A 22,512-nucleotide genomic window follows, 5' to 3' on the forward strand; every position below is an offset into this window, starting at 1 on the left:
CCGAACTCCAACCCGAGAATGAGATAATCGAATATGAGGTCGAAGCGATCCTAGACAGAAGGTTAGTAGGACGTCGAGAAGAGTTTTTGATAAAATGGGAAAATTACGAACCTACGGATAATTCGTGGGAACCAACAAGGAACATCAGCAAAGAACTCATTCAGCAGATGTGGGTATTTCTCGTATACCTGTTCGCTTTTGATAGGCAAGTCCCCTTCAGACTGGCTTCGCCTGAGGGCGTGAACTTGCTCTGCGTCTCTGAAGTGTATCCTGGGCGAGGATCGGGGAAACAACTGATTCTGGTGTTTCTTTTTCCAGTGGAGCTTGCAGTCATCTTCGCTGCAATACTCCCAGTAGACATACGCATGCCAGGGATGATCAGTCTCTGTTGCATCTGTCGTTGATAGTTCCCGCTGTCCTCTCACCCATGCACTATCTTCCCTCGGAGGCGTGGAGAACGTGTCTAGTTGCTCCATGGCTCTCCTTTCGATGCGTGGAGTGGGTCTCGCATTTTCCCGTCGCAGCATACCTCTGGCTTTCTCATCGTACTTCTCCAGGGTTCTCCTGCAGTCCTGGTAGTAAAGTTCGACGCTTTTCATATACTTCAGTTTAGCCATATGCTCGACATCGTTCTCCAGTTCTTCCGCTTCTTGGGCTTCCAACTTAGCTACGTCTGGGGACGTGCCAAGCAGCCTGCGGGTATTCGTTAGTTGGTTGTAGTATCTCCAGAGGTCATCCTTGCAGTCATCCACCTTGCACTCTAACGGAAGTCCCTGTAACAGGTTCCCGTAGATGCCCTTAAGCGTGGGGATTCTCCTCTGGCCGCTGGGCTTGTCTCGTTCGGCCCTAATCTTCGCGTGGGCGTGTTTTGCCATGCGTCTTACTATGCTCTTGCACCGTGGACTCATTGGTTCCGTAGGTGCGAGTTCGTCGAAGGTCTCCTGTTCTGAGACGGTGAACGATTCCGCCTCCGACCCTTCATCTGAGCTCTCGTCTTCTGGGGTGCTTTCGCCGTTTATTCCCCAGTCCTGTTTGCTCACAAATGTTGTGTTCAACTGTCCTGTCCAGGTGGCATTGAGTTGTTTGCCGACTTTGCGTCCGCCGTTCCCTTTCTTTGGCTGTCTGCAGTCTCGGGCCATGTGGCCTGGCTTGTCGCAGTTAAAACAGAGTCGTTCCTTGAATTGTCTGTCTTTCTTAGGGTCACGGGGTCGTCCAGGTTTGAACGTGGCATCGAGTTCCATTGGGTCTGACCAACGGTTGTCTCGCGGGTGTTGATCCCGTCGTCTGCCCTCATTTCCCCGGTAGGGGTAACTTTTCTTGGGCTTGTCATAGGTCCGACGTTCCTTCTGGAATTCGTATAGTCGATTGTCGATTCGGACCGTATGTTCGATTAGCGCTACCATGTCCGTTGGTTGTTGTTCCAAACGGGCAAGTTCCATATGTATATGGCTCTTCAGCCCACGTCGGTAGTGGCTGATGAGTGCGCTGGCGTCCCATCCTGTCTGATTGCCGTATCTCTGGAATTCTGTGGAGTACGTGAGGGCGCTGCCAGTCTGCTTAAGTGCAAACAGATGGTCTTCCGCGGTCTTAATCTCATCGATGTCTCCGAACATGCGTCGGATTTCCTTACAGAATCCTTTCCAGCTGCCAAACATAGTCTGCGTAGTTGCCATGCTTCCATTGGTACTCTCATATTTGAAATAATCCTTGAGGAATGGTTCGATCCATCGCAGGGCTTCCCCCCTAAGGTAGGACGCAGTCCACAGGGCATAGCTCTCCTGGGTGGGAAACTTCTCGTCATTGAAGTGCTGGTACAGTTCGACCTGTAGCAAAAACACCTCAAGTTCCTTTCGGTTGCCGGAGTAAGTGTCGGGCAACTTGACGCATAGAGTTTCCTTGAGTTCATTGACGGTGGGTGCGTCGGGCATCTCTTCATTCTCAGGCTTAGACCTCTGAGACGAAGTTGGCGTGGTGGGGGTTTTCCCCTTCGAACTGACGACAGACATGTTGCTTTGTGTATGAGCCAGTGCCTCGTAGAAGTGGTGCTCAAAGTGTAACGCTGACTTCTAAACGATAGAAGACACAGAGGCTCTCTTGCGTAAAGGTTTACTTATCAGAGGAGGCAGGGGATCAGACACAAAGGCTTCAAGTAACACGTTACTAGTATATAACAAATACTGTATTGAGTTGAGCACGAAGCTCCTATCTAAGGAAATACTATCTACTTATATAGTGGCGTCGTGCCTAGTGGACTCTTGGGAACTCACTTGAGTCCTCGGAGTCCTGGACTCTTAGGACTCTTCTCATCATCCTGCGAGTCCGTCACGTGCCTAGTGGACTCCTGGGAACTCACTCGAGTCCTCGGAGTCCTGGACTCTTAGGACTCTTCTCATCATCCTGCGAGTCCGTCACGTGATACTTTCGGAACTACTATTCCCCGCTGCCCCTCCAGGTACCAGGGCCGGTCTCATGCGACCTCCCTCCTTCCTGTCCTGTAGTTGGCCAGCCTTCTTGTTCCGTCGTAACACTTTGACACGAGACTGTAAGGTTGATTCTGGAATATCGTACGCGTTTGCGGCCGCCCGTAAACTTGTAAAATAGCCATCTTTGTGCGCCTGAAGTGCAAGAGCAATTCGCCCCTCTTTGTAGGTCGATTGAGCATCCATTAGTTGAGTTATGTGGAGTTCAAGGAGGTAAGACGTGTAAAAAATGGGGGGTCTGCGCAGTTCGGGGGTATGCGCAGCTCGCTAGTGAAGTACGTTATGATTATACACTTTATCAATAATCATGATTATGATTACGACTAGTTAAATAATCATGATTATAATTGATTTTCTAACCCTGCTCGCTTGTGTAGGCAACTCGCATGTGAAATACGTTATGCGCTTTGTAAATAATCATGATTATGATTACGACCTAATAATCATGATTATAATTGATTTTTTAACCCTGCTATCACCATCCCTCACAACCCCAACCACAAAACCCCCATCCTTGCTTAACCCCTAACCACCACACAAAAAAAATAAGGCCAAAAACTCGATATACCCAGTAAACTGGTAAGAAAACTCCATCTACCCAGTCGGCCGCTAACCCTCCTTTGGAAAGGTTAACGAGCCAATGAGAGCACGTACTCTCAAATGAGAGTACGTGCTCTCATATGGCCTTTTGGAAGCAATTGAGCTGGCAATATACCAGCTCAATTGCACGGTAAGTCAGGGGTCAATTGAGACCCCCAAACCTCCTCCCCCTTCCATTCGTCCCCTCCACCACAGAACCCTGCTGACACCTCCCAGGTGTAAGGACACAGGGCACCCAGCTCACGGTAATAGCATATGGGAGTGCGAGTCAGAGGCTAAACGGATGCTATCCTATAGGTCTACTATGAAGGATACAAAAAAGATGAAGAGAGGAACCCCCGTTGGGTCAATCTCCTTAAGTACCCGAAACGGGTCCCGACTCAGCTAACCTGCACTCTCACCACGTGACCATAACTTGTCTGACTCAGATACCTTCCGTCACTGAGGGAGAGGGACCCCGTTGGGTCAATCCCCTTAAGTACCTGAAATGGGTCCGACTCGGCTAACCTGCCTTAACTCTTATCATGTGACCGTAACCTGCCCGACTCAGATCCTTTCTGGTCACTGAGGGACAGGCATCCTTACACCAGGCTCCCTCCCTCCTCCGACCCCCTCAAAACCCCCCTCGGAAGCCCTCGCGCGAGGCACAAACTCCCCTGCCTCCCCCGCCCCTGCCTCCTAGCCGAACTTGCTGCCCCTGTCGACGGTAGCGAGTTCCTCGACTTGGACGCTTGGTCCCGCGCCCTGGACGACTGGGTGTCATACTGACATTCGTTGCACTCAGTTTGCTATCAAACTCAAGAGCAAACTTGGAAATCTCCTCCTCAAACCTACAAGTCACTATACATATTTTGGCTTATCACACCAACAACAAGAGCAATACTACTCAACGATTGCTACAACCATCTATGATTCATTACACGTCATCGCTCCTTAGTTACTGGGCCAATATTACCACATAGCATATCTCTACAACCCTCTATGATTCATTACATGACACCACTCATACTACCACATGACATATCTCTACCAACTAGAGGCCTAGGAGCATGAATGATAGCTCTAAAAGCTCCTATGAACCTCTATGATTCATTACATGTCATCGCTCTTTAGTTACCCACAAGATTGGTTAAGTTATGACATAATTTGTCTATGACATAATTTGTCTATGGCATAATTTGTCTATAGGGGTACTCTGACCTTGGACCAAGGTGTGTGATGTAGTGAAGTGGTTCAGACAAGTTGCAACAAATGTTGAGTCTGGGAACTCAGGGGTAAGTCAGAGGTTATCACCTCACTGACTTTTCAGAAACAAGGAGTAACAAGATGAATGCTTGGAAGCTTGGAAAAGACGTGGAAGTATGTGATAGTCGATTTACTGTATTGTCTGCTTGCCCTTTTCCTTTTACTTCCTATAGGCTACGAACCTAAGAGATGGTTCTATGGGATTCTCTTACGTCAACTACAGTTACCAAGCCTGGTAAGTCATGGAAAGTCTTGGAAAATGAGAGAACTACATTCCTTTAGCATAAATAGGATTGCCCTTTCCTTTTGCTGCTTTGTGGAATAGTCTAAGCTACGACCCTTTGGCTCTGTTTTCTAAGACAGTGTGTTGTCTTAGTAAATTCATCCCTTCCTTGGGTGGCTAGATTCTCACATCTGGTGCACCCACCATTACACTGGGCCGTCAAGGAGAAGTTCTCCTGGCAGCTCCAGAGGAGGGACAAAGATGGGGCAACTGCCGTTTGTCCCGAGGAGGGTTGTGCCTGGCGTGTCTGAGCCAGCCCCGACGACGAGCTTCCATTGCTCGTTGTTGGGGCTGGCTCAGACACGCCAGGCACATATGAGAATGGGGGGAGTTTCTAGATTGGGCTTGGGCAGGTCACGTGGGATGGAACTGGGTATATAGAATTTATTTACTGTTTTACTGGGTATATCGAGTTTTTGCCCAAAAAATAATCCCGACGTCAAACACAATTGACGTTCAAAAAAGAAAGAAGCTGAACAAGCAAAATGACAAAAGACTGGTTTGGTCACTACGAGGGTCGAACTCGCGACCTTGGCGTTATTAGCACCACGCTCTAACCAACTGAGCTAAGCGACCGGGGTTTTTATGGTTGGTGTGTAGAAGGGGGTATTTAAGTGGGTGCGAACTTGGGTACGATGACGTCCATTCAGTAGTTCGGGTTGCGGGGGGTAGAGCTGTAGGGAGGCAGGTGGGCTGGGTGTGAGTGACAGGTGAGTGTTCTTTGATTTTCACATTGGTCTATATAGAGGTAGGTACTTCTCACTCGGATTGGGGATTTTATTTTGAAAGACACGCTGCTGATTATGTATATCGTAGCCTGCTCATTTTCTGTAATGCCCCTTCCCCCGCTATCCGTCTAGGAAAAATCGATCTATCTATCTCGGAGACAAAAACCAAAAAACTTTTGTGATTAGAAAATCCCGTTCCCTTCCCTGATAATCTCGCGCTCTGCCGTCCTGGGGAATTGTGCGTGCAGATTCGCTGCTTGAGAGGCTCGGTATGGATATACGAGTGTGTATCCGTGTCGGCCGTCTGTCCATAAGTCGATGAGCGGCAGGGGTAGCGGATAAAATAGAATAGCAAGAGAATAAGTATATAAGTTGTTGGAAAAAGTCGTCAAAACGCTTTTGGGTCATCAAGAGCCGTGACATCTCATCGAGTCGTTAGAAGGTCGTCAGACTGCGCTTTCGAACCATTGGCCCCCGTCAGCCGCCACAGTAGGATCTGTGTATTGTGTGTCAGCTTCCACCCTACACTCTTCTCATCCGTCAGCAGAGGGTAAGCTCACTCTTATTTATCGAAGACGCTGTCGTCAAAGACGGGTTCGTCGAGGTCTCCACATCACCCCGCTCAACCTGCATCTCCACATCCCCCCCCCCCTCCCTCCCTTCCTTCCCTTCCGAGCCTCTTTGAGGCAAAACCGCCGCTCAGAAAACTTCCACGTCGTCCCAGCGTGCGCCTTCTCCTCAAGGACGTCATCGAAAGTCTTCCCCTCCAATGCAGCGGCGCGGTGGACGCGGCGTGTGCGCACGAGCCAGATGCCGTGGGAGCCGAGGATGCCGAGTTCGAGGATTATGACGGCGATGTAGAGGATGCCGCCGAGGATGTCGAAGTCGTGTTGGGCGACTGGTGGGTGTTAGTTCGTTGCTTGATTGGGTCTTGGGGATTGGAGTGGAGGGGCGGGGGAGCATACCCAGTGCCATGAGGGAGAAGAAGGCGCCGAGGAGGTCGATGAAGATGAACCAGAGGCTTATGCCGACGACGCGGCCGCGGCGCTTCCACATCTCGTAGTAGGGTGGGAGGAGGCCGATGGCGACGAGGATGGAGGCGATGACGCCGACGATTATCATGGGGTAGTCGATGCCGCGGTTGTAGAGGGGCTGTTGGGCGGTTAGTTGGAAACATTCTGGGGACGCATGGGAGTAGATCCCCGGGAACAAGATCGAAGAGGTCCACACTGCTTGGGATTGCCAAATTGGCTTTCTGCCCAGGAACAGCGGAGTGAGATTGGAGATGGGGGGAAGAAAAAACGTACTCTCAGCGTGAGGATCAATACCGCCTGCGCGCCTCCAAAGATGGCGGCTGTGGTTATCCCATAGACGGAAGCTTTAAACCAAGACCATCCACTGCACAAGTCAGTAATGTAGACAATACATGTGGCCCTGAAGAGGGATGTGAGGAAGGCCGAATCTTACTTTCCGTAGACGAGGATCTGAACCCATGATATGAGCGACAACGTGCAGAGGAGCTGAGGCTGGATCTGGAGTGGTGTATTGAAGTGCTTTTGGACGTTAGTATATCATAACAGGGCCTTGACTGGAGAGCATAGATCTGTTGAAAGCGTACTTGGACGATGGCATATGTGCCGATGGGGACTGCGGCAATAGCCCATAAAAAGACCATGGCAGGTGGGAAGCCATCTGTGTCTTTGGTCTTCCAATTTGACCAGATTCTGTTGGGTGGTTAGGATACAATGGCTGATAGAACAGGGGGGGTTTGCCCATACTGTGGAATTAACTGTGGGGTTGTTAGCATGTGTTCATGATAGATTCATTCTGACGTCTCTGGGGTGGGGATGTCCTTACTTGGATGCACCATAATCTTCATGTGACTGTCAGTAAAGTGGTAAAAGTGAGCCTCCTAAAGGGAATATAACATACACTGTTGCAAGTTAGAAAAGACACATTGACCGGAGGCGTGGCAAGACTTACCCGTGCCAATTGTCTACACCAAACATCAAGGTTCAGATTAGATCTCTATGTGAAGTGGAAGTAAGAGGACTTACACCAAGGACATTTGCAGCCTGTTGGAGGTCAGAACATGTGAGTCGTTGGGTGAAGTCAGTGAACTTACAACAGGTTGTTCCTCTATAATTGCCATCTGCATCCGAAATGTGGTGATAATATCTGAAGTTGAACTTGCAGTCCGATATATAGAAGAGCAAGAAGAAGAAGCAAGAAGAGAAGAACAGGGAGATAAGAAAGCAGGAAACCAAAAGTAGATCGGAAGGAGTAGATGTTGGGGCCGGCTACTATTGTTCGGCCTCGGGTGTATATAACAATGGCTATTGAAGAAAGGGGAAAGAGAGGATCGAACCCTTACCGGTGAATCTGGACCCTGATGGAGAGCTAGATAGGGAGGTGATCTCAAATAGCCGAAATCCCACGCCAACCGCCAGCCGGGGCGATAGTAGCTGGGGGACGGCATCTCTTGTGGAGAAGAGGGGACAAGTATTATCTCATGGCTGTCGCATATCTTGGATGGCATTGGCACAGGTCATATAAACAGTGCATTCTCCTGTGCGCTGCTCGTGTCTGTCTGTCTGTCTGTTGGCCCTGCAGACTCGACTTCCCCACCCTTCATCCCTTGTCTCCATGTCCGGTCAATGGTCCGACGACGACGATCGATGCTGCAGACTGAGTGGTTAACGCGGGTGCGGAAAGAAGGAAGGAGGCAGCTGAACTATGGCCGATGCTGGCTGATGTCCGTTTCTGGCCAGATGCCCACCATTATCACCATAGTATACGTGTATGAGCATACTCATCTGTGCTCGGAACCACGAATTGGGGAAGATGGAGCTTTACCTGCAGCGCATATGCATTTTGAGACTGAGGGTGTAGCAAACGACGGGGTATGATTTCATGATTTTATAATACATGCGCCAGGCGCGGCAACATGTAAATATATTGAAAAACTGCTATGGGCAGCACAAGGTCCCCCCAAAATCGGCTATCCACCAATCAACTCTGTCGTAACCTTGCGTGCTGAACCCCACATTCGTCTGCACAACAAATTGTGGACAGTTCATGGTATTCGGATATTTACCAGGGAATTCACAAGGAAAGTCCGTAGAACCTCAATTGCTCTCCACCTGTTTCTGAGAAAGTGATATATATTTTATATCCACCGTCTGCCCCTTCAATATACGCCTTTGTATATCCAGTTTCAAGCTGCATATCTGCTGCTACCTTGTGTGAATTTGGTAAGTCAAACTACCCTCTCTTTCTTCCCTGTTCCAGCACTCTCTGGCCAGTTGCACCTGCATTGGAATGAGGATCATGCGGAAACCCACAAACAAACGCAAAGACACAACTGATCCGCCTGGCTCTTCTGGATCTTGGACTCACAAAATGCGGGATTGCCTGACCTATTACTGCCGCCTACCTGGAACCTGGAACCTCTTCATGCATGAACTCTTATAAATATCGCCTGTTCAATCATGTCTTTTCAAATTCAAACCTGACCACACATTCATCCACACGGCCAGAGCTTCACAGTCATTGTCACCTGCCACAAACACACTGGGGCTTGAACTATTGTCAAGATGGCCCCCAGGACCGGCTCATACCAATTCAACACACCCACCAGGAAGCCCAGGCGCTCCTATGGTCTCAAGATTGGCTACAACACTCCTTTCAGCAAGACGGCCGCGAACTCCTCCGCAACCTCTTCACCTGAATCTACAGACTCTTCTTCATCAGCGCAGTCCGCTAACTTTATTGCTCCTTTCCCTAGTCCCCGCAGCTCCCCTGCGTCAGTCACATTGTCATCATCGGTTCAGCGTCCGCATATAACCCCCGCCCAATACGCAAAAATGGCAGTCCAGGCTGGCAGAGTCAAGTCTGTGTTGAGCGGTGACACGATCATCCTCACCTCCATCGTCAACCCAGCGCAAGAAAAGATCCTGTCTCTGGCCTACATTACAGCACCGCGCCTGAACAAGACTGGTGATGAACCATGGGCATTCGAAAGCCGCGATTACCTACGAAAGAGCTTGGTTGGCAAGAACATCCAATTCCAGGTTCTCTACGAGATTCCGACCACAAAGCGACAGTTTGGCGTGGTATTCCTCGAGGATGGAGTGAAGTTTCCGCAGGCAGTTGTCCGTGAAGGCTGGGCGAAGATCAAGGATGCAGCTGGCCGCAAGGAAGACACAGAAAAAGCTGTCCAACTGCTGAATGAGCTTAAGCTTCTGGAAAGCCAAGCTCGCGCCGAAGACCTGGGCGTCTGGTCGCCATCTAGTGGGCACCTCGACGTGCAGCACGACCTGGGCAACTCCGACGAATTCATGGCTGAATACAAGGGTCAGTCAGTGGATGGAGTTGTCGAGCGCATTCTCAGCGGCGACCGGATGCTTGTGCGATTAATAATGCCCAACAAGAAGCACTATCAACTTATGACTCTCGTTGCTGGTATAAGAGCACCAAGCACGGAACGTGTCAACCCGTCAAACCAACAAGTGCAGCCAGCCGAACCCCTAGGAAATGAAGCCAAGGCATTTGTCGAGACTAGGTTATTACAACGCAACGTGAAGGTCGACATCCTCGGTGTCAGCCCGCAAAACCAACTGATTGCCACCGTCAGGCACCCCAAAGGCAGCATCGCGAATTTCTTGCTTGCTGCTGGCCTTGCCCGTTGCTCGGATCACCACTCAACCCTCCTGGGTTCAGCAATGCCGGCACTGAGACAGGCTGAAAAGGATGCCCAAGTTAATAAGCGTGGCCTTTACGAGGGTCATGTGGCCAAGTCGAAATCTGGCGCAGCTGCACAAGATGTCATAGTCACCCGTGTTTTCAGCGCAGATACCCTGTTTGTACGAAACAAAGCTGGTGTAGAGAAACGTATCAACATCTCCAGTGTCAGAGGCCCAAGAACAAACGAGCCTTCTGAAGCCCTATTCAAAGATGCCGCCAAAGAATTTCTGCGCAAGAAGGTCATCGGGAAGCACGTACGCGTGAGTGTTGATGGCTCAAGGCCAGCTACGGATGGGTACGACGCAAAGGATGTCGCAACTGTCACCCTGAATGACACGAATATTGGCCTCGCTCTCGCCCAGGAAGGATGGGTTTCTATTATCCGCCACAAGAGGGACGACACTGATCGCGCACCGAACTACGATGAACTTCTGGCAGCACAAGAGACAGCAAAAGAGGAGAATAAGGGCATGTGGTCGCCGAAAGCCCCAGCTATCAAGACCTATGTTGATGCATCCGAGACCGCTCAGAAGGCAAAGATGCAGCTTCAGACTCTCCAACGCCAAAAGAAGATCCCAGCAATCGTTGACTACGTGAAGAGTGGTTCGCGATTTACAGTTCTCATCCCACGCGAAGGCGCAAAGTTGAACTTTGTTCTTGGAGGTATCAGAGCCCCGAAGTCTGCAAGAAATCCAAGTGAGCAGAGCGAACCTTTCGGACAGGAGGCACACGACTTTGCGACGAAGCGTTGCAGCCAGCGTGACGTCGAGATTGATGTTCACAACATCGACAAGGTCGGTGGATTTATCGGTGAGCTTTTCGTCAACCGTGAGAGCTTCGCGAAGGCTCTCGTTGAGGAGGGATATGCTACTGTCCACGAATATTCCGCTGAGCAGTCTGGAAACGCCCAGGAGCTCCTCGGCGCCCAAGGTCGTGCCAAGGCGGCGAGAAAGGGCCTGTGGAAGGACTGGGACCCATCCCAAGACGAGGAGGCGGAGTCGGCTGAAGTCGCCCCTGAGAACGGCACGAACGGCGACTCTGCGCTCGTTGAACGCCAAAAGGACTACCGCGACGTGATTATCACTAACATCGACGACGAGGGCAAGCTCAAGCTCCAAATCATCGGCACCGGCACCTCGAGCCTCGACACCATGATGTCGCAATTCCGCACGTTCCACCTCAACCCTACCAACAACGCCGGGCTCCCCGCCGACCCCAAAGCCGGGGACTTCGTCTCCGCCAAGTTCAGCGAGGACGGGCAATGGTACCGCGCGCGCATCCGCGCCAACGACCGCCCCGCCAAGGTGGCCGAGGTGCAGTACATCGATTTCGGCAACAAGGAGAAGATCCCCTGGGCCCAGCTGCGCCCGCTGCAGCCGCAGTTCTCGATCCAGAAGCTGAAGGCGCAGGCGCAGGACGCGGTGCTCTCGCTCCTCCAGCTGCCGGTTAGCAAGGAGTACCTCGACGACGCGATCGCGTACATCACGGAGCTGACGGCGAACAAGGAGCTCGTTGCAAATGTGGATTACACGGACAAGGACGGGACGCTCTACGTCACGCTCTTTGATCCCAAAACGAGCGATAAGCTGACTGAGAGCATCAACTCTGAGGTCGTGGCTGAGGGCCTCGCGATGGTGCCGCGGAAGCTGAAGCCGTGGGAGCGCAGCTTTGGGGATGTCCTGAAGGCGCTGAAGAAGATGGAGACTGTTGCGAAGGAGGATGAGCGCAGGGGCATGTGGGAGTATGGCGATCTGACTGAGGATTAGCTGTCTCTCTCCTCATCCCTTGTCGTTCGCCATGCCATCCTCACTTCCCCCACGCCCTGAGTGTCCGCATGCACTGCTGGTGCTTTGGGTGCCCTCCTTCCCCCCTTTTCATCTCTCACCCGCTTCCTGAAATTTTTGGATCCATCAACCCCCTTCTGCGTTTGGATTTTGAGTTTTCAAGCATTGCACACGTATTTTCTTGGTTCGGGATGCATAGAATTGGACAAAGGGGCAAGCAGGCAGCAGGGCAAGCAGGGCAAAAAAAGTATAGGCGTGGACAATGAATGATGCATCTTTTTTTGCAAAAAGGGGCAAATCAAACAAACAAAAACTATAAATATTACTCTTTTATTGGATTGGGGAGGGGGTGGTGCAGGGGATGGAAGGGTGTATTAATAGACAGACCCAGACCCGGCCGGAGAAGTAGATTCGGAAATGTGAATCTGATACCCCCCTCTCATCGACTGTTTTTATGGGGGAGTGGAGAAGGTTTTGTGATATGCCTACGTGTGTTTGGGATGCTACGTTGTCAACTCTACATACAGTCTCATACCAGTGATTGATTGAAGCCGTTGGGACCTTCACATACACATCACATTCCTTCACATAGCCGACTACTTCACTAAATTCACAATACCCAGTCATACAAGCAAGAATCTATACAGTCTCCTCTGAATTCACTCTAACACTCTACCACTAACTAACAACAGTGCGAGATACGTAAGCCCTCAGCCCACAGCCCACGATCCAAGAACAATCAGTAGTCATAGGAGTAACAGTACTAATCCAACACACCAATAAACAGCGTGCATGCTGTCCAAGAACCCCTCCCTGTATCCCAACACCCAAACGAGGAGGAGCTGCTGTATGCAAGAGGAGCCGGATATCTCCTATCCGAGAAAAAGGTTCTGTTTTCTGCGATAGTGGTGGATGAGAGAGATATATCCATCCAAGGCGTCATGTTCGAACGATCGTAATCAATGCTGTCTGTCACACTGCCCGTGAAAGCAATGTTGAATCTCATAGCACTGTCTGTGAGTGGGGCGTGATGTAAAGTTTTCGAGCTGTTGTGTGTTTGCGTTATTAAGAGTGGAGGTGTTCCGAGAGGTCGGATCTAGACCAGTTCTGTCGCACCGCCAGCGCGACGGCGGCGGTCGAGGAGAGTAAATAGGTTGGTTGGTGATAATATTATGTTGTACAAGCGAGAACGACCAAGAAATCGTATGTTCGTGAGACCCGATACAGCGGGCCCAGTGAAACAATTCGGCCCCTCTCTATACAGTGCCCATAAAAGGTAAAGAGCGCCGGGAAATCGAATGCTGTGCGAAAATGCTGCTGGTGACAAGGAAAAGGAGCCTGGTGATGCAATGTGCTGTGCTGGGGGATAACGATGAACTCCTGACAAAATGAGATGGCATCCTGCACTCTCGAGTAGATATCTCAACAAGAGGTAGTGCGGGAATGGGTGGCGTTATGCTAGCTAGCCAGTGCCTCCGAGTTCCCTGCACCGCCCTGGACGTTGGTATGTTTCTCGTCATGGTTTTGACTCGCTTTATGCTGTGCAACTGTAGGCAGTGGGTACGTCGGAGACGCTGGATGGTCATCTTGTGCATACGTCATATCATCATCGTTGTAATAGTACCTCTCGCCTGCACCTTGAGGTGCATGGCTTGAACCAGCTGATGCGTGACGCCCACCTTGGGCTTGACGGTCTTGGGTAGCTGCCGCGTTCTTCGCACCAGGTTTCGTCCCTTTCTTGCTCTTGCGGCCCTTCATCTTCGCCTTCTCCAGTAACCTCCGTCTCTCAGCTTCCTGCTTGCGGATGCGCCGATCTTTCATCTCGTACTGCCTGATCAGAGCTTCCGGTGGTGTGCCGAAGATCCTCTCGTACTCGCAGAATTCGCAGATCCATTCGTCTTCAGGTGCTAGCGGATGGTGATAATTCTGTAGCTCCTGCTGCTCCCGGCGCTGGCGAGCTGCGATTTGGTACTCCTTTCCTGCCGATCGGCGGTTATTTTTGGGAGGTACAGGACCCTGTCTCTCTCTAAAGTTTTGAGATTGCGACGGATCATAGTTTTGCTGCTGTGGAAGCGATCCATTCGAAAGCGGAGGGCTTGTCTGAGTTCCGTGGGTGTTCGTCGGTCTTCCGCCAGAGCCATGGGGGGAAGCTTGAGGCCTCGGCCAGGCTACCGTGCCAGGGACTCGGGAGTCGCAAGTAAAGGTAAACTGTGCAGCGGTAGAGCTCGATTTTCGGGCAGCTTGTTCTTGAAGAAGACTCATGTTCTCCTGGCCCCTCGAAACGGGGGCCGAATTGCTTTCGGCATTGGCAATTGCTGTCGAAATAATCCCTGCGGGTTCGCCTGATAACAAACCATTAATAAGATGAATATATTCCTGTAGTGGAACTGGTACTTACCTGGTGACCATGGAGCTTGTCTCTGCCGCGGTGTGCGGCCATTAGCCCAGTTGGTAGGGTTATCTGATAAATTTCTAAGCGGGCTCCTTGCGCTTCGAACTCGTCCGTAACGCCCCCGTCCTGGACCAGACAAGCCCTGGACGAGATTGCTGACAGGTGGGCCATAATATTGCCCGGGGCCGGAACTGGATTCTTCACAGACAGGCGATCCTTCTGTCGTCGGGTTTGATATAGTCAAGGACGCCATATCATTTGCTTGTAGTATGCCGTTCGAGATCGCGTCGCCAGGTGTTGGGATCTTCCTCTTCTTCTTGTTGTTTGTATTCTCGAAAGAATCATACCCATCAGCGGACGATGTCGTTGATGCCGGCGGATCAGGTTTGGAATATTTGGCAGCCTCCGGTTTTTGGACGAAACGGTATGACCGACCTGTAGGGTCTGGGGAGTGGCGTGAGTAACGACTTCGGTAGGCTAGTTCCGTGTACTCTTCGTCACTATCCACCTCCTTCAAGTTCCGCCTGGATATGTAGTTGTGCTCGACATCATCCTCACGTGTCCTATTGACTGGATAAGGTTTAGGGGACTGGTCTTCCTCCGTGGGTGCATGGTAAGGGTAGTGGAACAGAGGCGCTATCGCTGGGGCTGTCGGCGGATATACGATGGCGTCTGCCACATTGGGAGAGAGACGCTCACGCAGTCGGCGCTTTGGCATCGGCCGGATGGGGCGGTCGGGGTATGCAGCTGCCATCGCATCTGGCGAGAGATCTCGTGTATCTGATGAGTAGTGACCTATAAACAGAGAACGAGAGTTGTCAGCCAGTGTATGAAGCTGTAGAAACTGCCCATAATCGGTGTAGGTGAAGTCTAGGTGAGTATTGAAGGGTGGGCGATGTGCTGGCATATGGTCGTGGGGTTTCGGGAAGGAGGGTTAGGCAAACAGGAGGAAAGAGCAAACCTACCCATGACAGTCGCGGATATGAGGAAATCGCAGCCAGATCGCTGGAGGGAAGCTTACGGTGACTCTCAGCGTCCTTATTGCATCGAATATTGGTCAAGGTGTCCTTATTGCATCGAATATTGGTCAAGGTGTCCCGAGTTGTAGAATTTCGACTGGGGGACCCCTTTCGAGGTATTCAAGCAAGCCCTAGAAGACGAACAGAATCCCAATCAGTACGGCGTCCTCTCTGACATCAACAGAACAGAAGCCCGTCGTCCCTTCTCCGGTGTATGGCCGCGATAGTTGATCTAACTGATCTAACGGTACCACTGGGGGCTGTTGGGGGTTCGGAGATGTCGTCCTCGTACCACAGGGTCTTCTTACTAATTGCAGTTCCAGCACACAAAACCACTGGAAGGTACTTTTAATCGAGCCCCATGAACCGACCCTTGGGAAAGTTTCCGTAGCGGGCGAAATGTCTACCAGCGACAGATGAAGAGAGCGAAAGTAGCAAAAATGAGGGTATCGATGAGCCAAGTCTGCACAGCGGAATAGCTCTTTGGAGAGATGTCGGGGGGTGTTTGTGGTGAGCGGCGATATTTCCCTGAGAATCTTCAACGGAGGTTCATGGACGGGTACAAAAGTACAACGAACAACTCACAGAGACACGCACAGCCGAGCATCGAAGTTGCCTTGGTTATAAGGTGTGAATTGTATAAATATAAGGCATCAAGTTGTTGGACCAGACTGGAGTAAACTACTATGGTAAAGTAGACTAGTTGCCTTTGATGCCTCGATTATAAGGCACCAACTGCGTCGGCCCCGCGAGCGATGCGAAGAGGAACGGTGCAAGAGGCACACAAGAAGGTCCCCCCCCAATGTTCCGCCATGTTGATCCCAACCTTCCAAATATCCTTCTTTGCCCTTTACTATATAACATTGGCGCGTCCATGATCATTCTGCTTGAAATCTACCATCTATAACTCCATCAATCATCCACTGCAGCCATCGCTCTCTCCACCCATAGCCCGTCTTTTAGACTCGGAGCTACAGTGAACGGACAATCGCTGGTCAACACAAGCTCAACCAACAACCAACATCGCTCGATACGGGACCTACGAGTGAGCGAGGGAGGCTCTACTATAGTGCGAATCCATTAGCCTCCCCGTCATTCATTTTCTTCCACCCGAACAATGGCAGGCACATCCCCTCGCCGTTCTATCCGCTCTCGTCCCCTCACACAGCAAAATTCAAATTCACATCACTCCTCAGCCTCGTCGAACTCTTCCAGCAGAGGAGAGCGGAACACACGAACATCTGCGAAAGCCGAATCGCCGCGGAAGCTCACCTCCAACGAATCACTCTCTTCGGAGCCTCTCGACGACAGAGTCGCGTCGTCCATCGAAGAGTCGCTATCGACACGCCGGCGGAAACGTGGGCAGACGGACGAACAAGATAAAGAATTGAAAGACAAGCGACCCGACATGCCTAACGGCATTAGCGAACCTGTTGGCGAGGATGATGAGGCCGTTCGCTGCATCTGTGGCAGCGACGACTACCCCGGCCCGCCTCAGATCAGCGACGAGGACAAGAAGGGCATCAAAGAAGTCGTCGAACCCGACCTTATAACCCCCGAAGACTACACCGAGGATCTGGCCGGGTTTTTCCTACAATGCGACATGTGCAAGGTGTGGCAGCACGGCGGCTGCGTCGGGATCAAGAACGAGGACATGAGCCCCGACGAATACTTTTGCGAACTATGCCGCAGCGACCTTCACAAAGTCTTTACAGCCTCCAATGGGTGAGTTTTCTTATCTCCTCTGATTGCGCAGCACCGCGCGCGCAACAGTAAGCCTCGGCAGACGTGGCACGGCCTTATGAGACCAGGCTGTCGCAATCCTCCCCTCCAACCCATCCCCAACCTCAAATCCATTGCCCGCAACAGGCAAACTTTCCCAGACCGCATTCCCTAACATGTCGCGACTTAGGCAAAAATACTCGCACTACCTCCCCCTCTACCAGCACCAACACCAGCACCACCAGACGACGCTGTCGCGCAGCACCAGCCGCGCCAGCCGCGCCGCCTCCTTCTCGAAAGACGGCACGCGCTCCCCCCGCGCAGGCAGCAAGAACGGCCGCCCGACATCGAGCAGCATGATGAGCGCGAACCAGAAGCGGCGCTCCACGATGAACAGCCGCGACGCCGCGTACGACGAGGAAGAGCAGCTACGGCGCGCCATCGAGGCGAGCAAGGGCGAGAAGTCTGAGAGCACCGACGGCGGCGGTGGTGGCACAAGCCGCAAACGCGGCCGAAGCGATAGCGAAGAGTACGTCTATCTTCATTCCCTCATTTCCGTTCCTCATAAATCCACGCATCCATACACCCCATACTAACCCCCGCGCGCAGAAAGCAAGACTTCCCCAAGCGCCAACGCACGCTCTCGAACTCCCCCTCCCCCCAGAAAGAGGCCCTCACCCCCTTCGGCCCATCAAACGACTCCGACGACGCGGAGACAACACGACCAGTAGGCGCCAAGAAGATACGCGGCGCGGCGGCGCGGAATCATCGGGAGAAGGAGGCAAGGGAGGAGCGGGAGAAGACGAGGCTCGAGGCGGCGAATAAGCGGAAGGGAAGGGCGGAGAGGAGGAGGGTTGATGGTATGTTGCCCCTTACTTCCTAGATTATCCCCCCTCCTATTACCATACCCCCCAAATCTACCATAAATCAGCAAGCTAACATCCTACCCCACTAGACCTCGAACCACCAGAAGATCTCCTCCCATCCACCCCCACCCCCACCGCCCCCTCCACAACCGTCCCCCAACCCACCACCACAGACACACCTCCCGCACCCCCCGCATCAATCCCCCCTTCCTCCCCTCCCCCGCCAAAAACAACACCCTCAACCACAACCACCAACACAACAACCAACACCATTACCACCGCCGCCGCCACAACAAGCACAACAACAAGCCACAAAAAAGGCGGTCGCCCCGCCCACACCCGCAAAGGAAAAGTAGGGAAAAACCAGTACACCCGCGACCGCGACGCCGACGACTCGCATAACACTACCAACGCCTCGCCGCGGCGTAGCGAGAGTCGTGAAGGTGGAGTAGGAGGAGCAGGGGGTAGAGGAGGGGGGGAAGAAGGAAGGAGAGGTGGTGGAGCGGGCGGGGGAGGGAGGGGAAAGACGAGTATATTGGATATGAGGAGGCGGGTTGCGGGGATGTTGGAGTTTATTTCGCGCACGCAAGTGGAGATGGCGGAGATGGGGGATACGGGGGAGGCGGAGAGGGTTGTTAGGGCGTTGGGGGGGGTTGTTGGGGTGGATTTTGGGAGTGCGGGGCATAATGCGGGAGGTGGTGGGGGGGGAAGAGGGGGGATACGAGGACAGATGATGATAGGCCGAGGGAGTTTGGGGAGTTGAGTTTGCTGGGGATGATGGATGTGTTGACGGGGGAGCTGGTTAAGTGGCAGAAGGCTTTTACGTGAGCACCGTCTTTTGTGTGTTTTTTTTTCTTCTTGGGGGGGGGGGTTAATTAGGGGGAATAGGATGAGGCAACGAATTAAGGGATGGGGTGTTTTTTGGGTGGGGGGGTTGTATTAAGGGGTGTTTATAGTGCGTGTATTGTAAATTCGTTTTGGGCACGGAATAAAGGGGGGGATATACCCACGCAGAGAGCAGACACTGAGATAGAAAGAAAGACGCAACTGCTTTTTTATATAAATACATGTACTAGTGTATGCGTGGATGGATGCAGGATGTGAAATGGCGGGATGATGTGTTGAATGGGATAAAGATAGGATGAAAGTCTCAGGTAGAGATGGTTGTAGCCGTGGTGTCTTCACGGATGTTAAGACACTACAAAGTGACTAACTACCCTTCCCACTTCCTTTAACAGGCCCCATGTTTGATTTGTTGTATTTTGAATTCACATTCTCATTCTTCTATTCTAAGCCTGGATCCTGGGTATGTGATGTCCAAGTTTCCCCTCCGCGCTCATGGCTATATCCGAGGTAAGGTAAGGTAGGTAAGTATGTGAGATCGATCTTTCGTCTTGCCTCTCTCCCTCCCTCCCGAGTTTATTCTTTCCATCCTGCTTTCCTTTCACCCCTCCTTTCGGACCATGGTTTTTGTTCAATTTCAAATATGTCCGTGCCTCTGTGATGGTATAGGTGGGTTGGGTGGTGTAACCCCCCCCTCCTCCTTCTTCAAAGTCCGATAATCTCCAGGCCAAAATAAAAGAAACGTGCAAGACCCAAAAACAAACAAGGCAGAATAAAAGCAGTTCTCCATAAAAACCCCAAGCAAAGACAACAAAACATATCCCAAACGCCCCGTGGTAATAGCCGCACCCAATCGCTCGCTGGAGAAGAAAGATTTCGCTTCAATGATGTTGATCCCCCCTTCGCAAGCACACACGCGATGCCGCTTTTTTTCAAAAAACACAAAACAAAAAAAAACGAGCCTTCAAAAGACTGAAGGAGGCAGAGACGGCGAGGCTCGTCAACGGAGGAAGATAAAAACACTCCCCTCCCCCCTTACATAACAACCTCCCTAACCTCCCCCCCCTCCTCCCTCACCACCCCCCCCTAACAACCCCCCTCTCATCCACCGCCGGATACCTCGCCCTCAACTCCAGCTCATCCAACGGCAAGTGAGAACGAATATACTTCTCCCTCCCATCATCAATCGGGTTATAATCCCAGCTCGTGAACTTCCCCTTCGTGAGCGCGGACCAGACTAGGGTGCGTTGACGCTGCGAGTGGTGCACTGAGCGGGTTATCGTGGGGAAATCCCATTTTGCGCTGGCTTCGGCATGGAAGGCGGAGAGGGCTGTGGAGGCTTCGAGGGGGGAGGTGGTGGATTTGGTTAGGGCGGAATTGGCGGTGGTGGAAGAGGCGGTGCTCTTGGAGGAGGGTAGGGCGAGGTTGACGAGCTCGAGCGGATCGGCGGAGAGATCGTAGAGCTGCTCCGGGTCGACGGGGCAGGTGACGTATTTCCATTTCCCGCGACGGATCATCATCAGCGGCGCTATGGTGCCTTCACCGCAGTACTCGGCGTACGCGGTATCCTTCGCGGTGTTGGCTGCTGCGCCGCGGAGGAAGGGGTAGAGACTATGTCCGTCGATGTCCAGCGTATCCCACAGTTTCGTGCCGACGAGGTCGACGAGGGTAGGCAGGATATCCAGCGTCGACACATGCGAGCTGACATGTCTCGGCGCAAAAGAGGCCGGGTGGTGAATAAGCAGCGGGACGCGGACGGAGGCTTCGAAGAGGGACATTTTGTACCATAAACCCCTCTCCCCCAGCATATCGCCGTGATCCCCCGAGAAGACGATAATAGTATTCTCATCCAACTTACACTTCTTCAGCACCTTCAGCAGCCGCCCAATACAATCATCCACATAGCTAACCGCGCCATAATACGCGCGCCGAGCCCGCTTAACCTGCTTCTCCGAGATTTCAGCATCCCACAGATCGCACACCTTGAGCAGCCGCTTGCTATGCGGGTCCTGCTCGTCGCGGGGGATGGTCACGGTGGGGGGCAGGATGTCGACGTCTTCGTAGAGGTCCCAGTATTGCTCTTCGATGGTGTAGGGGTCGTGGGGGTGGGTGAGGGAGACCTGTATACAAAAAGGGGGCACCAATCAGCGAGCTGCGTCGATAGTGAGGTGCATGCAGGAGGGTGTAGTGGGTAAAACTCTAAACCGAGACATGGGAAGAAGGAGGGGGGTACATACCGTCAAGCAGAAGGGCCTAGCCCGGTCGCCCTGACGCACATGGTCGTACAGGAACTGCGAGCTCTTATACATGACCTCCTCGTCGTAATCGAGCTGGTTGCTGCGCACGCACGGCCCGGCCTGCAGGATGGAGCTGGCGTTGTGGTACCACTCGAGCCTGCGATCCGGCTCGTCCCAGTTGACCATCCACCCATAGTCACCCGGGTATATGTCACTCGTGAGACGCTTCTCGTAGCCGTGCAGCTGCTCCCCGATGAAGTGCATCTTCCCCGCCAAGGCAGTCTCATAGCCCGCCGCGCGCAGGTAGTGCGCGTAGGTGGGCACGTCGGGGCCGATGCTGTTGGCGTTGTCGTAGGCGCCGATCTTTGTGGGGAGCTGGCCCGTCACCATGCTCATGCGCGAGGGGGCGCAGAGGGGGGAGGGGCAGTAGGCGGAGTCGAAGACGACGGCGGAGGAGGCGAGGGCGTCGAGGTGCGGGGTCTTGATCTGGGACGCGGGGTTGTACATCTTGAGGAGTGGGGCAGCGAGCTGGTCGGCCATGATGTAGAGGATATTTGGCTGGGGGGTGCTGGACGAGGGGGCGGGGGGTGGCGTGGCGGTGGCTTCGGGTGGGTAGGGGGAGAGGGGGACGGAGTTGAGATCTGGTGCCATGGTGGCGGGTTGCAGGGAGAGTTGGTGGTGGTGTTGTGTGTGATAGTTTGTGGCGCGCATATGAAAGTGAAGTTGGGGGTTGATCGATCGATTGAGTGAGGTATGGGGATAGTCAGATGTGGCTGAATCTGACGTGGGGGGACCTCGATTTTTTTTTTTTGGCTTGCTTGCGCGCAAACAGCGGTGATGTGTGATTGCTTTGAAGCTCCGAGTGCGAGTTTGAAGCTGGTAATCTTGTCAAGGTAGTAGGGCAGCGAGGTGGTAGAGTATAATGGCTTGCTGGTGACCTGGTGTAGTCTGGTATAAAGTGGCAAGAGATGGATGGAAGTGGTTGGTGACAGTTGTAGATAAAACCGTTCCTTACATAACCCACGTCCTTAGCGTCTGTCTAGCGTGGTACTCGCGTTTGGGTGGGAGGACAAAGGAGGACAAAGGCACCCTTGCACGCCAAGACCCTTGTACGCCAAGATCGACTTGGTGGTGGGGTGCGGGGGGGAAGAAAGATGATGAGATTGTCGCTGGGTCGCACGTGCTTTTGCGAGACTGAGGGGCGGGATGGTGTGATCTGAGGTGTCGCACGTGCTTTTGTGAGATTGAGGGGCGGCATGGTGTGATCTGAGGTGCGAGGGTACGTATATCCATCCAAACAGTTGAGCAACGGAGCAGGTCGGTGGTGAGGGGTGAGTGCAGAAGTAGGTGAATTGTTTCAAGATCCAGCTCCGGAGAGGCAGAGCAGGTGGTGTGGTGGTGAGGATGTTGTGTCCATCTCTGTCCGAGGGAGGCAGTGAGAAACGTCCTCTCCCTCTCCCTCTCCCTCTCCCTCTCGAGCTCGTGCCAGCCAGGAAACCCCTCTCCGGCACCAAACATATCTGCCACCAACATATCCCGTAAACCCGACCATTTCGTATCCATATCC

The 22,512-nt window shown here is 52.5% G+C and overlaps 6 protein-coding genes and 1 non-coding gene across 7 annotated transcripts; 2 read left to right on the top strand and 5 right to left on the bottom strand.

The window, feature by feature from the left end:
* Positions 1–5,109: 5,109 nt before the first annotated feature.
* Positions 5,110–5,184, bottom strand: VC83_02770 (the record flags this gene model as incomplete). Its single annotated transcript has 1 exon — positions 5,110–5,184. It is a non-coding gene; the product is annotated as a tRNA-Ile (tRNA).
* Positions 5,185–5,813: 629 nt separating this feature from the next.
* Positions 5,814–7,488, bottom strand: VC83_02771 (uncharacterized protein; the record flags this gene model as incomplete). The annotated part of the gene is made up of 9 exons (XM_024466426.1): positions 5,814–5,832; positions 6,030–6,234; positions 6,302–6,488; positions 6,644–6,734; positions 6,804–6,889; positions 6,955–7,060; positions 7,115–7,125; positions 7,394–7,411; positions 7,462–7,488. The coding sequence occupies 9 exons, from the start codon at positions 7,486–7,488 to the stop codon at positions 5,814–5,816; spliced, it is 750 nt and encodes a 249-aa protein (XP_024325334.1).
* A 1,714-nt stretch (positions 7,489–9,202) lies between these two features.
* VC83_02772 (uncharacterized protein) lies at positions 9,203–11,848 on the top strand (the record flags this gene model as incomplete). The annotated part of the gene is made up of 1 exon (XM_024466427.1): positions 9,203–11,848. The coding sequence occupies one exon, from the start codon at positions 9,203–9,205 to the stop codon at positions 11,846–11,848; it is 2,646 nt and encodes an 881-aa protein (XP_024325336.1).
* A 1,476-nt stretch (positions 11,849–13,324) lies between these two features.
* On the bottom strand, positions 13,325–15,227 carry VC83_02773 (uncharacterized protein; the record flags this gene model as incomplete). Its single annotated transcript, XM_024466428.1, has 3 exons — positions 13,325–14,208; positions 14,265–15,053; positions 15,224–15,227. 3 exons carry the CDS (start codon positions 15,225–15,227, stop codon positions 13,325–13,327), a joined length of 1,677 nt encoding a protein of 558 aa, XP_024325335.1.
* Positions 15,228–16,079: 852 nt separating this feature from the next.
* Positions 16,080–18,628, top strand: VC83_02774 (uncharacterized protein; the record flags this gene model as incomplete). The annotated part of the gene is made up of 4 exons (XM_024466429.1): positions 16,080–17,002; positions 17,190–17,528; positions 17,609–17,859; positions 17,955–18,628. Exons 1-4 carry the CDS (start codon positions 16,395–16,397, stop codon positions 18,626–18,628), a joined length of 1,872 nt encoding a protein of 623 aa, XP_024325331.1. The 5' UTR covers positions 16,080–16,394.
* Positions 18,629–19,781: 1,153 nt separating this feature from the next.
* VC83_02775 (uncharacterized protein) lies at positions 19,782–21,656 on the bottom strand (the record flags this gene model as incomplete). The annotated part of the gene is made up of 2 exons (XM_024466430.1): positions 19,782–20,828; positions 20,946–21,656. The coding sequence occupies 2 exons, from the start codon at positions 21,654–21,656 to the stop codon at positions 19,782–19,784; spliced, it is 1,758 nt and encodes a 585-aa protein (XP_024325330.1).
* A 300-nt stretch (positions 21,657–21,956) lies between these two features.
* On the bottom strand, positions 21,957–22,508 carry VC83_02776 (uncharacterized protein; the record flags this gene model as incomplete). Its single annotated transcript, XM_024466431.1, has 1 exon — positions 21,957–22,508. The coding sequence occupies one exon, from the start codon at positions 22,506–22,508 to the stop codon at positions 21,957–21,959; it is 552 nt and encodes a 183-aa protein (XP_024325333.1).
* Positions 22,509–22,512: the final 4 nt, after the last annotated feature.

This window comes from Pseudogymnoascus destructans (genome assembly GCF_001641265.1).
Source record: "Pseudogymnoascus destructans isolate 20631-21 unplaced genomic scaffold scaffold_7, whole genome shotgun sequence".
NCBI lineage: Eukaryota > Fungi > Ascomycota > Leotiomycetes > Thelebolales > Thelebolaceae > Pseudogymnoascus > Pseudogymnoascus destructans.